The 15,526-nt window shown below is 39.0% G+C and overlaps 1 protein-coding gene and 1 non-coding gene across 2 annotated transcripts; both read left to right on the forward strand.

The window, feature by feature from the left end:
- Positions 1-357: 357 nt before the first annotated feature.
- On the forward strand, positions 358-13,919 carry TMCO5A (transmembrane and coiled-coil domains 5A). Its single transcript, XM_008702339.1, has 11 exons — positions 358-392; positions 1,396-1,545; positions 1,966-2,089; positions 2,478-2,528; positions 3,242-3,313; positions 6,327-6,383; positions 6,776-6,835; positions 7,265-7,329; positions 8,438-8,495; positions 10,280-10,320; positions 13,721-13,919. Exons 1-11 carry the CDS (start codon positions 358-360, stop codon positions 13,917-13,919), a joined length of 912 nt encoding a protein of 303 aa, XP_008700561.1.
- Positions 10,666-10,767, forward strand: LOC121100256. The gene has a single exon (XR_005832010.1). It is a non-coding gene; the product is annotated as a small nucleolar RNA U13 (small nucleolar RNA).
- Positions 13,920-15,526: the final 1,607 nt, after the last annotated feature.

Here is a 15,526-nt window from a genome sequence, read left to right on the forward strand (position 1 = left end):
GAGAGAGAGATTTAAGAACAACTGATAACCTCTGTTGATTCTTATTGCCACATATACATTACCAAAGGATTTTGTGTTGGTGAATCATCTCGGAATATCTGCTAGCAGGATATATACTGAATTTTCCAGCATTATCCCTCTATCTTCACTGTATCTTTACTGAGGCATAATCATATCACGGGCAGAAGAATCAGAAGGCTAAATTTTGTTATGTCCAAAATGTAGACGTGGGAGGGAGGAAACCAGTTAATTTTATTCCTATCTTTGGGACTCTCAGCTAGTTACTGTGTTTTATAAATGGACCTATTTCCCCCAATTCATTAGACACATCTCTGCTGGTATTTTAGGGAATCTACAATGGAAGAACACAAGAAAAATCAGCTAGATTATGAGTAAGTAATCATGATTATGCAAAGCCACATCCAAGGACCAAGGTACGAAGCATGTCTGCTATTGATTCCCTTCTTCATCTTCTAGTCTCCCTCTTTCCTTCAGTTCCTATCCATCCATCCTTCACTGCACTCCGCCCCAGCGCCCCATGCCCTCCTGAAGTGATAGCCATTGCAAATCCCCCATCCAAGCCAGCCCTTCTAAGGTAGGACTTTTCTTTTCCAAAATCTTCCCTCATGCCTACTCAAAAGTCCCTCTGTCTCACTGTCTTATTTTCAGCTAATCACTGTAGAGAGAAGCCAATTAATTAAGTGGCACACAAGAAAATGAAAAATCTACTGAAAGGTTCCCATGTGCCAGATAACTTTCTAGACTACATTAGCATTAAAATACCATTATTTCATCCAAATTTACTTCAAAAAAGATGCCTGCATTCTTGAAAGTGAATGCCTGGATTACTTCTGTGTGTGCTCAACGGAGTGACTCCCACAGATTCTCAAACTTTCTCGCAGGCAGTGGACAAGTTTTCAGATGGGGGATGTGGGAAAAGACTGAAACCCTAACTGGTAGTAGAAACTTCTTGTGACTCTACATAAAGCAGGGTCCAACCATAAATTAGGTACCAGCTACCTGAATAAAAGTACTTCATAAAAGTGTATCACACGAGCAGATTTTGTGAACAATTTGAGAAACCATTCTCTCCAATGCAAAAGACTATTTAAGGAAGCAAAACTTCTCCTGGAACCAAAGTGGAGGTGCACTATTATGCTGAGCACTTTGGCTGAGAAAGGCTGGGTAAAACCTCCTTTGCTGAGATAATAATTATTTAAACAAATTGTAGAGCATAATTAAGAAATGCAATTTCCTAAAAACGAAAAAGGAAAAGTATGCTCCCAGAAATAGCCAGGCTAATGAGTTACATGTCTTCTAGATACCCTCCTTAGTCCAGAGGTTATTGATCTTAAGATAACTGGCCCTTGTTCATTTGGGGGGCTGAGTCTATAGGTCAGAGAAAGTGGAAATCTTAAGATTGGTCCAGTCAAAGAGGAACATTAACAGTTTGAACATGGACCTTGAAAGGGATATGCAGAGAATAGATGAAGCAAATCAGGAACTTCTTCTCAAAATCCACAAGAAAGAAAATGAGATTCAGAGGTGAGTGTTGGGCTTCATGAGGGACATTTCTAAACCAAAGAACTGGGTGGAGGAAGAGACACAAAATTGAATTTTCTACCTTACTCTGGGTACCTGTATCTTATATAATAAAAAAGTTTCTTCTTAATTCTTTGGTGTTTGCCTGTGGCTCAAACCCAGAAATATAGCAAGTTTCAAAAAGAATCCTAAAAGAATGAGCGGTACTTACCTGAGCTGAAAGAACAATGGGGTGTTTACATGGGAATCATGGGACTCTTGCTTGTCTTACCTCTAAAGTGATTCTGATCCTAAGAATCCAGGAAAGAAAGGATATCCAACTTGAGATTTGTATTTATTATCATCGAAGTACCCTTAAAACTGACAGGTGTTTTATCAGTTCAAAGGCTGTCGTTCCTTATAGTGTATACGTATGTTATCCAGGCTGGAAAGTGAGATCACTCAGACCAGAGACTTGGCTGAAGACGAGGAGTGGGAGAAGGAGAACTGCACCACAATGGAGAGGGAAAAAGCCTTGCAGGAGCTGGAAGAAGAAACAGCCAGACTTGTAAGCAAAAAGCAGGGAAGAACCATTTGATAGGTTTTATTCCTCATCACTGTCAGATAAAATAGTCTCCCCTTTTTACATACAAAGAATAGTCAACTCCAAAGTCAGGGCAGAATGTGTTCTTGCATGGGAAGGGGATGTGTGGAGGGTAGGGTTTCTCTACTAATATTTAATATTAGGAAGCTCTGCATGTGGACACCTCGATCCCTGCTAAGTAGGTGTGTCCATAGTGAGATCAAACCACAGGTCCTTTACCCAACATTATGCTCCAGATGGTACAGTTACTGCAGAAAAATATGGATGGGTTGAAATGGAGCACAATCAACTGAACAAAAACAGATGACGGTGTGCAGACGCACACTTACACTCTGCTTCTTTCTCTCAACAGGATAGGAAGAATGAGACTCTGGTCCACAGTATAGCAGAACTTCAAAGAAAGGTGGGGTGGGGCTCTTGTGTTCCTGGGTGTCCCCAAGCAGCCCCCATCATCGAAGGGGCAAGGGAGGGAAAATGATCACAGAGGATCCCACATGTCAGAGAGGCCTGTGCTGGGGGTGGGTACTACTCCTGCTCCACTCTCCCGAGGCTGAACCTCATAACCTAAGTGCCATGGATTTTCCCTGCAAGTGTCAGGTGAAAGGAGCGCATAGGGTATACCAGGTATTCAGTGATCCCATGGGTTCCAACAGACACTCTGTTGAAGGGATCGACTGGGACCCTTGTGGTGAGAAGTTAATTTTACTTTCACTAGAGACTTTCAAAAATACTTAAGGCCAAAAAGTTCCCTCTTCTTTGTCCAGGTATTCATTCCCTCTACCTCAACTCCTGGTCAAAATACAGTGGGCTTCTTTATGATTACCCTACTTTCTGACCCATGCCTGCAGCCCTGAGTAATCCAGCATGGATTAGGGGGTTCAGGGAAGTGCTCCTGCTTTCAGCAAACTCTAGTTTTGGTGGTCAAAACTAATGAGAAGATGGAGGTAGAATAAAGATGTTCCCAAATACACCAAGTATCCACCAAGGGACCATCTCCTGGCAGATTTAATCAAGGCCAAATTATTGCCCCACACACCAGAGAATATCTTTGTCTTCCATATTTTTTAATTTGATATATTTTTTATTTGAAATGTATTTTTCTGTTTGAACCCATAGCTTACAAGGAAATCACATAAGGCAACCAAGTGTGAACAAGACATTCCAAAGGGATCCCCAGAAGAGTCAAAGGTAAACAAAAAAGCAATCTCGAATGGGTTTGGGCTGCACGACCAGAAAACAAGCCTTCAAGTGGAAACAATTGTCAAAGTTGGGACAAATTCTTTGTAGTTTCAGCCATGCCAAGCTTAAGCCTCGGCTGCTAAGTGCTGAATTCTTCTCTGCCCTTAGTAAGGAATTTCACTCTAAAGCCATATATTTTGCTCTCTCTCCATCAAAAAGAGCAGAACACAAATGCACAAATGCACATTAACATTAGAGGCAGTTGAAGTTCCTCATTTAAATCCTAACCCCAGAGGTACTTAGTGTGATATATGAAGTTGGGAATTCGATCAGTCCCTCGCACCTCACTTTGAAAATTGAATGAAATTGTGTATATAAAATATTCTTTTCTTGGAGTTCTAAAACATTAAAAAGTTAGAATTTTAAGGTGATTATTTAAAAGTCTGGCTGAAGCACATTTATGAATTCATAGAGGCAGAGTTTGGATTTGTAAATCTACTGTGTGCTAGGTAATTTACACACCCACACCCTGTCATTGACTCCAATCCAGAAAAGGATTCATTTAATTGGTCATTCAAGTATATAGTGACCTGTGCTAAGTGTATCATACAGTGTTTAGCATTTCCCTAATTGTTTTCCAGAGCTAAGAATCTGAGCACAACCACAACCCATCAGAGAGCAGATAAAATTCTTACTTGATCATTTTTGTAGGATTATCTCTTTGTCCTTGCCTTCCCTAATTTCTCTTTTGCTTCTTTAAAGTTACTATTATTACTATTATTATTATTATTATTACTACTACTACTACTAATACTACTACTACTATTTAGTAATCTTTATATCCAACGAGGGACTCAAACTCATGTCTCTGACATCGAGTTGCATGCTCTTTTGACTGAGCCAGCCAAGTGCCCCCTTGCTTCTTTTTTTCTTACATTGATAGTTATTTTTACATATTTCATTTAAGAACAAATAAAGAGAATTTTTCAATCTCTATAAAAATTATGTTTCACTACCTAACAGTATAATATACAATGGGCTTTTAAACACATTGTCCCTATTTCTCAATCTCTCTCGCTTCTTAAATCCACATTTGAGCCCATACTTAAGCCCACACTGTGTGCATGAAGCCTCTGAAGATATGGACACAATGAAAATAGAAATAGAAAATGAAAGAAGAGAGCATTACTGCCCTATGCTCTGTTGGCCAGATTAGTGCTGATAGCCACAAAAAAAGAGGAATTCCAAAGCCACCAACTAAGCTTCATTGGGAATGCCCATCCAGGACACTTATTTGGGAAGAAAGAAATCTGGAACCTGTGTGTATCTCGGGAATAAACTGCAACTAAGCGTATAAAGGAGTATGAAGCTCCTTGACTAGCCTTGCCATAAAACTGCAGCAATCAGGAGATTGATTTTCTTCCTTCTTCTGCCCAAAATAAGTTTTGCTTAACAGTAAGCCTGCCAGAATCTAGTGGTGACACTTTTAAGTCTGGTTATGCTGGCCATGTCAGGTGAGCTGATTCCGACAACTCTAGATAGAGAGTTCTCAGCACAACATTGACCATTATTTTCCTGGCAGCACTCAGCCCAGCCCTAAAGAGTTCCAGAGTATTATCAACCCTTTGAATTACTCCCTTCTGCCCACCTATTTTGTAGAATTCTCAGATGCTATCTCTAATTCTATGAAATATACATCATCTCTGTTGCTTCCGTTCCTCCTGCATGCTGGTCAAGTTCAGTAATTTAATAGGACGCCTGCCTCAACTACTTGTGACTCAGGCCACTGTCTTTAAAATACAGCCCTTAGGGGTGCATGGGTGGCTCAGTCAGGTAAGCATGTGACCCTTGGTTTCAGCTCAGGTCATGATCTCAGGGTCCTGGCATCAAGCCCCATGTCAGACTCCACACTGAGTGTGTAATCTGCTTGACAATTCTCTCTCTCTCTGCCCCTCCCCCTATGCTCACTCACTCTCCCTCTCTCTCTAAAATTAATAAATAAATCTTTAAAATATAGCCCTTAGTAAGTGAAATAAGTCAGAGTAAAACAATACCATATGATTTCACTCATATGTGGAATTTAAGAAACAAAACAAAGGAACATATGGAAGGGGGGAAAAAAAGAGAGGGAAACAAACCATAAGAGACTCTTAACAACAGAGAACAAACTGAGAGCTGATGACGGGAAGTAGGTGGGGGATGGGCCAAATGGGGGATGGGCATTAAGGAGGACACTCGTTATGATGAGCACTGGGTATTGTATGTAAGTGATGAATCACTAAATTCTACTCCTGAAACCAATATTGCACTGTATGTTAACTAACCATAATTTAAATAAAAATTTGAAAAAATAAAAATGTTCTGTTTAAAATAAAATAAAATTAAATTAAATTAAAATAAATACAACCCTTAGCGCATTTGGCTGTTGGGCCCTGGATATAACTGGCTGGAGGGGAAAGGAATTGTTAGAAGACTCCAAACGTGAAATAATGGTAGCTAGATGAGAGTGGGAACAATAGAACTGAAAAGGAAAGGGAGAAAAGACTGCAATATGTCCCCTCTGCCTATAGGATATATCCCAAGATCTTTACAACTTCAAGCTCTCACCTGGCTTCTCACTGCAATTAGAATAAAGAATCAAACTCTGTAGAAGCTATGAGGTCTTACATAATCTCATATGTGGCTATCTTTCCCTACCTCATCTCATGCTTACCAATCTCCCCTATGTTCCTGCCATAGAACTTCTTCATACACACCAAATTTGTGCTATTTCACAGTCTTGGTCCTTGCTGTAACTCTGCATGGGAAATATTTCTTCCAGATATCCATTTGGCTAATATTTATCATTTAAATTCAACTCAAGAGTCATCTCACCTCAAGTTCGACTCCCCTCCATTAAAAAGACATCTGATATTGGCTGTGAGGCACTTGAACCACCTGTAAGATAACCTTTAAGATCCCATTTCAGAATGGAATCCTGCTTTTGCCTGGATGAGTTATCAGTCTCCTTCCCTTTCTATAGGCTAAGTTACAACAGCTGGAAGCTTCCTGTGCAGACCAAGAGAAAGAGCTAGTCAAGGTAACGACAATAACTTCAATGTTACTTCTCCCAAAGGAAGGGAATCCTGATCCCTGGTCACACGATTTGAGGGAATGTATTAGATTGTGTGAATACAGTCCCCCAGATCACCTTCTCTTTAACATTTTTTACAGGATACCTTCCATAATCTAGATCTTCAATTAACTAGTATCTATTTTTCTCCCAACTGTACCCAAATAATTCTCATTTGGACTATAAAATATAGCTTGTTTATCCTTAAAAAAAGATACGAATTCATACGTACAGGAAATATATACTTAGAACAATTTGAAAAGCACATTTAGGGCCTGGGACCTAAGGGGAAGCAAATATACTACTGTTCTTATAGCAATTTACTGACCAAAATTTAAGACTGAATCTTGGCTTCCCAGGTGATGGAAGACTATGCATTTGTGGCCCAGCTCTGTGAGGATCAGGCCCTCTGCATAAAGGTACAGTTTCTCAGCAAAGGGATAGCAGTGGGTTTGTTGACGTACAGGATGAAATGAAACCAGACTTTTCAAAGAACACTGCAACAATTTTAATTCTTCAAGGTGGCATTACAAAGGCCTTCAGGGAGGACGACACTACCACCAGAATCATCCTGTTAGGGCCCTAGTCTCCCAAGCTCTGTGCTCTTAAATTAATAATGAGCACTTTTCCTATTTATAATCCCAATAACCACAGGCACCTGCCCAGTGGTGAAGTGCAGTGAGAGATCTCGAGTAGTGGAAGGCTGGGGGACTGGGAAAGGAGACAAAATGGCAGTGGGAATACCAACCATTCATATGACAATGTAGTAATAATACATGCTTATTATGATTAGAAAGAGCATAAAGCTTCTGGCTAGTAACGATTGTTTTTTTTATTTCTCTTTGAAGAAGTACCAGGAAACTTTGAGGAAAATAGAAGAAGAACTAGAGACTCGGTTCCTTGAGAGAGAAGTGTGAGCTTGGGCAAACAAAGGAACATCCTGGTTTTAGTGCTAACTCCATCTCAGCCTGGGTCAGAGCAAACTTTTCTCTGACCAATTCCCATTTGGAATTGAACGAGGCCCAACACCATATAACCTTCCCTTTTGTTAGCGAGCTCGTTGACCCCCACTAAACCACACCCATTTTAAAATGCTGGTCCTCCCATCTTTCTTAAAAGACTGCAGAAACACACCTTCCTTCATAATTTTATCACATTACCAATTATTTGGGTTTATATTAAGGGCAGGAACATGTGCTTTAAAAAGGGTTAGTGGTCTGGCACCTTGATAAAAAGGTCATTCTTTAAATTTTCCAAAACTTTCTTAAAATTGGTATCATCCCCACTTCCCCAAAATATATAGAAACTCAACCATATGGAACAGACATGAAACTAATGTCTAGATACAAACTAGGGCCATCATATTATGAAACCAAACTGAATACTGTATGAAACTATGAACATTAAAAATTAGAAATAATAGAGAAAAGCCCCCCAAAAAATTAATCCTTGAATTTGTCCAAGGAGTCTAAATAGTGAGAAACTAAAGCCAAAAACCTCACTTTCATTTCTTGACCCTCTTTAGAAGTTAAATCTTAAATCAGTTGGGAAGTATTTCCACTTTTCAAATATTTTGGAATCCTGGAATCAAGAAAAAAAGACCTAAACTGCATAGAGCCTCTAAGTAGACTCAGTTCCACACTGTGGTCTGGAGGCCAGGACACCAGGACTTGAAGGTCTTTGCCTCTAAAGGACACCTTCAAGTCTCCTGAGATCCTTCCTGAACATTAAGTCTGGCTTCATTGCTAAGCAAAGATTTTAGAATGGGGCTTCCCAATGGAACTTTCTGTGCTATCCAATATGTAGCCACTAGCCACCTATTGAGTACTTGAAAGATGACTATTGTGACTGAGGAACTGATTTTTTTATTGTCATTAAATGTAAAGAGTTACATATAGTCACTGGCTACAATGTGCACAGCATAGCCTTAGAATATAAAACTGTTTTTTAAATAACCACGATGTAGTACAAATATCTGAATGTACTTTATTCAATCCCTATCTTGGTTCTTCTTCCCCTAGATCAAAAGTCTTGAGCATGAATTCTGCAAGAAAAGAGTCTAACAGCCAAAATAATAAGGTAAGGATTTCACTCCACCTTTAGCTTCTCTCAGTGTCATTGTCTTCAAGGGAGTTTCCAAAACATTATCAGCCACCAAACACATACCAATCTTTCCACGTGCGTTTTCCAAGAATAATACCAGACATAATTCTAAAGCATTCCAACACTAAACACACAAAGAAGATGCTATGGAACAATGGTCTTTCCTCTCTTAGCACCATGCAAATGATGTGTTCTCAAAGAAACTAGCCTAAGACCTCACAGAGTTCAGGATAGAAGCAAGAAGGAACATTAACTGAGGGTATGCTGTATAGCGGGGAGGCCAATACAGGACACATATACCACTCCTCCCATCTCCCAGAATCACAATATTCTTTCCTGGTGATCGTAACATGGTCCCAAATCTCTCACTACACAGAGCAGCAGGGCATCTATCACCATCTAATCAGAGTTGGCCCATGAGTTAAAACATGAGAAGTCATTACTTCTTTATCATACAACTTCAGTGTCTATTCATATTTAACACCATGATGTCATTAGCATATTATGTAGAAGTCTAAAGGACACAGAATTGGATGTAGAGCACCAGGCCTCTTGGCCCGCTTGGCATCTTGTGGCTTCAAGTACATAGGGCAAAAAGGTAAACTTTTGTTAGACTTTAATTTTGTAATTTATATTGGCTTTAGAGCCAAAACTGACATTCACCAGAAATTTTATCATTGAGATAGATAGTCTTCATAATGTCAGAAAAAAAAAAAGTCACCTCTTCCTAAAAAGCAAATATCAACAATCAACCATTGTCCTTGGGGTCATCCAGATGTTTAGACATATATTATACCACATTCACAGTGACCATGGTTCCCATTATTCTGAACAAGTCATTCTGGCCCCAATCTTGCATATTATACAACAAACAAAAACAACAACAGAACTCCTGAAATTAACTGGACCCCACCTCTCTAGAACCAAGCTTAGCATGCTCCCTGATATAGCCCACCGTCTATCCCCCAGTGACTCATCAAAGTATTCCTTCTCACCACCTAACAGAGAAAAAGCAGAGCTGTCTTCATCAAGATTACCGAAGTCCCACGATAGTTCAATGACCTATGATGTTTGAGCAATCTTTAGAGTCTGCTGAGCAACTGACCAGTTGACATGCTGCTTAAACTCACACAAGTTATAGAACCAAATCAGTATCCAGGAAGTTTCCTTCTCATTCTAATTCTGTGAGCGTCATTTTCACAATTTTAAAATGTGACTGTAATTTCTCTTCGTTTTTTATCTCACAAGGAAGCTAAAAGGAAAATGAAATAACTGAGAAAATATTTTGGAAGAGAGATGCCACAGAAATCCAGGATATATCCTCATCATTTTTTATAGCTCTTAAAACTTCTCTTAGAATATGTTTGTGTGATTTTCATAGCCTATAAACTTCTTTAAGGATTACTGGTTAAGTAGGAGGTAAGGGCGTAGTTGAAAGAGCCCTGAATGCAGATTTGGAGGACCCAGGTTCCAAGCATCGCCCTGCCACTTACTAGCTATATGACATACCTTACCTTTTTATGCCTTCACTTATTCCTATCAATATATAAAAAAGTGATACAAAACTACACACACACACATACACACACGCGCACATATATATATATACGGTTGTCTTTAAAAATTCCATCTGTTTATGCATGTAAAAATTGTAAGATATTATCTAAATACAGCATTAACTAAGGGCTCACTGAATATTATTTGACAGTGATGATACGTTCCAGAAATTGATTATTTATTCATGTCCTTTCTTCTCCCAGGATCATTCTCTCAAAAAGAAGGGAACATGGTTCTGTAAAAGGTAAGGAGACATCTTTGAGTAAACTTCCTGGAAACTTGGGGGTTCCACTTAGCCATCCTGGCAGATAACAAAGTCTAGACAAGGAGACCCTCATATACATACACACACCCAGAGTGAAGCCAACAAACTAGTGTCATTGATGACTATGTTTTTCAGTTCTAATGTATGACCTCCTTGTCCAAAAGCAATTCCTAATCTCAACTTTCCAGTTTTAGAAGCGAACAGCCTAGTAGTAACCTAAGAGAAATGTGGCAAACTGATACTTACTCCCTCTTCCCTGTAACAATTTGAATTAGTTTGATGGATCTGGTTCTCCAATAACATCAGTAGATTATGAATGGGAGGATCCTTTGGTGGTTCATAAGATGATGAATAGGGTTTTCACACTATTGTGTGATATGTGCCTCCCTCAAATATTGTTACAATGTCAACATGTTACATTAGAAATAGTAGAGAACTTGTAAATGCACATATATCCCTAATAGCAAATGAGAGAGAAAATGATTGTGAAAGAGAGATCTTACCCAACAGTACCCAGCCCACAATAATTGCTCAAAAATACTCGTTAAACTAAGAAAGAACTCAAGATTCAAACAACCAAATGGATATTAGTCCTGAGGGAATCACTGTGATAGCAAAATAAAATTGGCATTCATGAAGCCCCTGCATTTCCAAGAAAAGGTCAGATTATGTTCAATGTAATTTGCTTAAGAAGGCATAGATTCAAAATGGTATGAATTATGATTTAGAAAGAGTTCCATCAAAATGGTTAACATAAAATTCTTGGTGCTTAAATGTCACCTCCAATTGTCTGGAAAATTTGCTTATGCAGGATACCCCTTCATACCAGATAAGTGAAGTGTTACATATTTGGATATCCCGAAATACAGTGTTCCCAGAACAGCTAGCAGAATTTCCCTAGAACTCCCAGGCTTCCTTCGCCAATAATTTGACACCAGTGCCTCACATGGAACTGCCCATGTGGGCTCCCAGGATAAGAATTGTCTGCCTTAAAAGAGAGTTGGTATCCTGAAGAGAACCTGACAACATCCTAAAAGTCTAGCTCATCATATTAAATTACAAAGGGCTTTCCTCTTGCTCTGCTCCGATATTCTATGGGGCACCAATATATTGGGCACTGACTCAAGAGATAAAAAAGCTGGCTTATTTCTTAGATTTTCTCTAGGAATGTCATCCCAGAAATGTCATCCCAGAACTTTCTCATGAATACTGTATTTAGCTTCTAGGAGAATACTAGGAAGAGGTTTGTAAAGGGTTTCTGATTCTAATTTGGGCCAAGGTGCTGTACTATAACAGACCCTGACTCCTGTCACCAAGATTAATTCTAGAGAAACTTAAAGAAACTGGTGGGACAGGGACTGTTTTTCACTGATAGGTGGAGGTAGGTAGTGAATTTGTTCAGCAGCAGGCAGCAGCCCAACACAGCTGGATAAGGGTAATAGAGGAAAGGAAAAAGTAGAGATTCGTTTGTGCAAATCATAGTAAAACCACACAGCCAAAATAATTCATCAGTTAAAAAAGAAATCAGGACCACCATAGGGGAATTCATAGAAATTAGAGAATATTAAAAGTAACATGAATGAAAGAAGAGAAATACATCATGATCATGGATAGAAAGCCATATTATCATAAATATATTGATTCTCTTCAAATGACTCAGTTCAGTTCCAACCAAACTTCCCAAAAGACTTTCATTCATTGAACACAATTATTCTAAAATATACTGTATATATTAGAATATAGAGTCAAAAATAACCTGGACAATTTTAAAGAAGAGCAAGGAGTGAGGAATATATGCCCTTCCAGATATCAGGACGTACTACGTAGCTGCAGTAATTACAACAGTGTGATACTGTCACAGGAATAGGAAAATCAACCAATGAAATAGAAACACTGCATGTATAGAACTTCGATATGTGATATGTGACAGTGATTGTATGTCAGAGAGGAAAGGAAAAATTGTTCAGTAAGCATGGTAGGGGAAAAAACAGTTACCCAGATGAGAAAAAAATGAGATTGGATCACAGTATTGGATACAGTATATTTAAAAAGTGAGGACAGATGTATTAAGGACTAAATGTCCAAAGAAAAAAAACTTTAAAATTTGGCATCAGTTACCTACTGCCACATAAAAAATAGTCCCAAAACTTAATGGCTTCAAACAACAAACATTTATCTTACAGTTTCTGTGGATTAGGAATGTGTGAGCCACTGAACTGGGTGGTTCTAGTTCATGGTCTATTATCAGGTTGCAATTAAGATGTTGGCCAAAGTTAGAGTCAGTGGAAGGCACGGCTGGGCCGGAGGATCTATTTCCACGGTAGCTTACTCATACATCTGGCAAATTTTGCTGCTTGCTGGCAGGAGGTCTCAGCTCCTCCTTACATGGAGCTTGCCACAGGGCTGCTTGTGTATCCTCACAGCATGACAGCTGGCTTCCTCCTCAGAGTAAGGAGCAAACTGCAATGCCTTTAGTATGTAATCCAGGAAGCCATGCGCTGTCACTTCCATGATACTCTGTTCTTTAGAACCAAGTCATTAAGTCCCGGCCACACTCTACGGGAGAAGAGTCTCTTAAAGGGCATGACACCAAAGAACGTGTGGACACATTTTAAACTACCATAAACTGTTAGTAGAAAATAGGAACATCTTTTAAGCCTTGGTGTAAGGAACGGTTCTTTAAATAAGACACGAAAAGCACTGATTCTAGTTAAAGATTAATAAACTAGACTTTATTAAAATTAATAACTTTTGCTTTTTAACACCTTAGAGCAAGTGAAAGTTATAGAGAGAAGATATTCACAGTACACACAATGGAAAAGGACTGATATAAGAACATATAAAGAACTTCTACAAATCAATAAGACTAACCCAAACAACGTAATTGATAAATGGGCAAGAGGAAACACATAAGACCTGTGAACAGATGTTCTGCATCAGTGCTCATCAGGGAAACGTAAATTAAGACTATTACTTTACATCCATTTGGCAAAATTTTTAAACTCTGATGCTATCAAGTGTTGGAAAAAATATGGACTCACAGAAACACACACCCTGCTGATGGCTACAAACTGTTGCAAATGCTTTGGAAAACAAGTTGGCAAAACAGAAACAAAAATAAAAGATAAAAGAACAAGAGAATTTCAGATAGTGATAAATGGTAAAAGAAAATAAAATACGGTAATGAAAGAGAGAGTAACAGGCAAGCCAGCATATGGGAAGAAGCTGCCTTTACAAGGCATTGTTGGTAATAAAGACGACAATTAGTGGGAAACATATGAATATCAAGAAGGAGCAAGACATGCATTTAGGTATAAGTTTTATTTTGTTCCTGGTTTTCTAACCTTTGGTTAACAGTTTCTTGACTTTCTCTTTTCAGGATTTTTCAATATGTCTTTTTCACCACCCTATTTTTCATCAGACTACTGGGCTACTTGTTTTTCCATATAAGTTTTGTAAATCCAGATCTCCTTATCAACATACTTCCCAAGATACTGAGCAGGGGCATCCTGTGGAAGCTAAGATGCTTCCTCTTTCCATCCCTCACACTTGAGACAGAGGACATGTTGCCCCACTGATCCCCAAGAAATATTCTTGAGCAAAAAAAAGGCAAGTGGTGTCTGAGTCTGTAGACTTAAGAGACGGCGGAATTTGTGGAGGGAAAAGGTTTTCTTCAGTTTTTCCCTTGAGGTCTACTTGATTACCATCGCTTTCCATGTTGTCTTTCCAAGACTGACCTCGCCCAAGAAAAAGCTCTGTCAACAGATTTCTATGACTACAGGATAAGCTAAATGGTCCCAGACAGTAAACAAACTCAATCATTTTTAGAATAATGTCACAGATGCTAACCAAAGTTAGAGTTGACCAATTCTTCTAGAAAATCTTTAAAATCTGAAAGACTGGATCCCTGCCTGCAATGCAGAAGACTCCTCACTACTTAACTTAAACTAATATATAAATTCATAGCAACAACAACAAAAAAGGTGGGGAGTGAGAATATTGCCTCTTGCAACTAAAAATCTGAGGTTCCCAGCATGGCTGGATCCAGAAGTCTCAAAACAAGATTAATGGGGTTTCACCCCGCTCTCTTTGAATTGGTATTCTCCTTTTAATGGGAAGATACTGCCAGAAGCCTAAGTCCCATAGTACAGTATTAGCAACCTTGGCGAAATGAAAGTCTAGTTTCAGCAGGAAATTTGAGAGAAACTGCCTTATATGGGGCCAAGTGCCTACCCCTACCTCACACTCAATGCAGCCAAAGGAATGGGAGTACTCTGATTGGTCAAGTATGAATCCATGAATCATATTTCCAATCTCTTGGGGAGATTGATAAAAAGAAAAGAGATAAGGGAATTAACCCCACCTAAACTACATGGAATGAGTTTCCTTAAGAAGAAGGGGCTCAGTTCGCAAAGAAAGGAGAAGAAATACTGGGCAGGCAAAAGCAGATGTCCACTTAATCACTAGTTTTAGCCTTACACATAAACATTATTTGAGAAAGAGAGAGAGCAAGCATGTGCACATGCACAAGCAGGGGAGGGGCAGAAGGAGAAGAGAAAGAGAATCTGGAGGAGACTCCACACTGAGCACAGAGCCTGACAACGATGCTCAGTCCCATAACCCTGACATCATGACTTGAGCCAAAATAAAGAATCCAATGCCTAACTGACTGAGCCACCCAGGTACCCCAACATCCAACTTTTTCAACTAAACAAACTCTTAAAGCTAAGTTCACTTCATATGTCTTCCTGCCAGTAAAAATTTTAACTTCTCAAGATCATAGATTGAGATACTGAAAAATTACTGGAAAAAACTCAGTAAAAGAACCATGTAAAGAATCAGATTTATACGGCTAAAGCAAGAATTCTAAACTAAACACCATATAATTAATATAAACTGCTTCACAAACTTGGGGTAGCCTACATATGATCAAACCTCTTATTTTTCCAATTAATTACTGAAGCATCCACATGCCTTATTAACAGATATATTCAAACTCTCTCTTGAAGCTTCCCGACCCTCCTAAATTATCCTTAGCCTTGACAGTTCTGAAATCCAAGAGCAGGGGAGGACTCATTTTGGTTTCCACACCAGCAGGGAACAAATATAAAGACCCCTTAGTTCATTACCTCTTGAGGCCACACGATGTCACTACTGAAAATTAGTCCTGCACAGGTTGATCAAA

This window comes from Ursus maritimus, unplaced genomic scaffold, assembly GCF_017311325.1.
Source record: "Ursus maritimus isolate PB19 unplaced genomic scaffold, ASM1731132v1 scaffold_35, whole genome shotgun sequence".
NCBI lineage: Eukaryota > Metazoa > Chordata > Mammalia > Carnivora > Ursidae > Ursus > Ursus maritimus.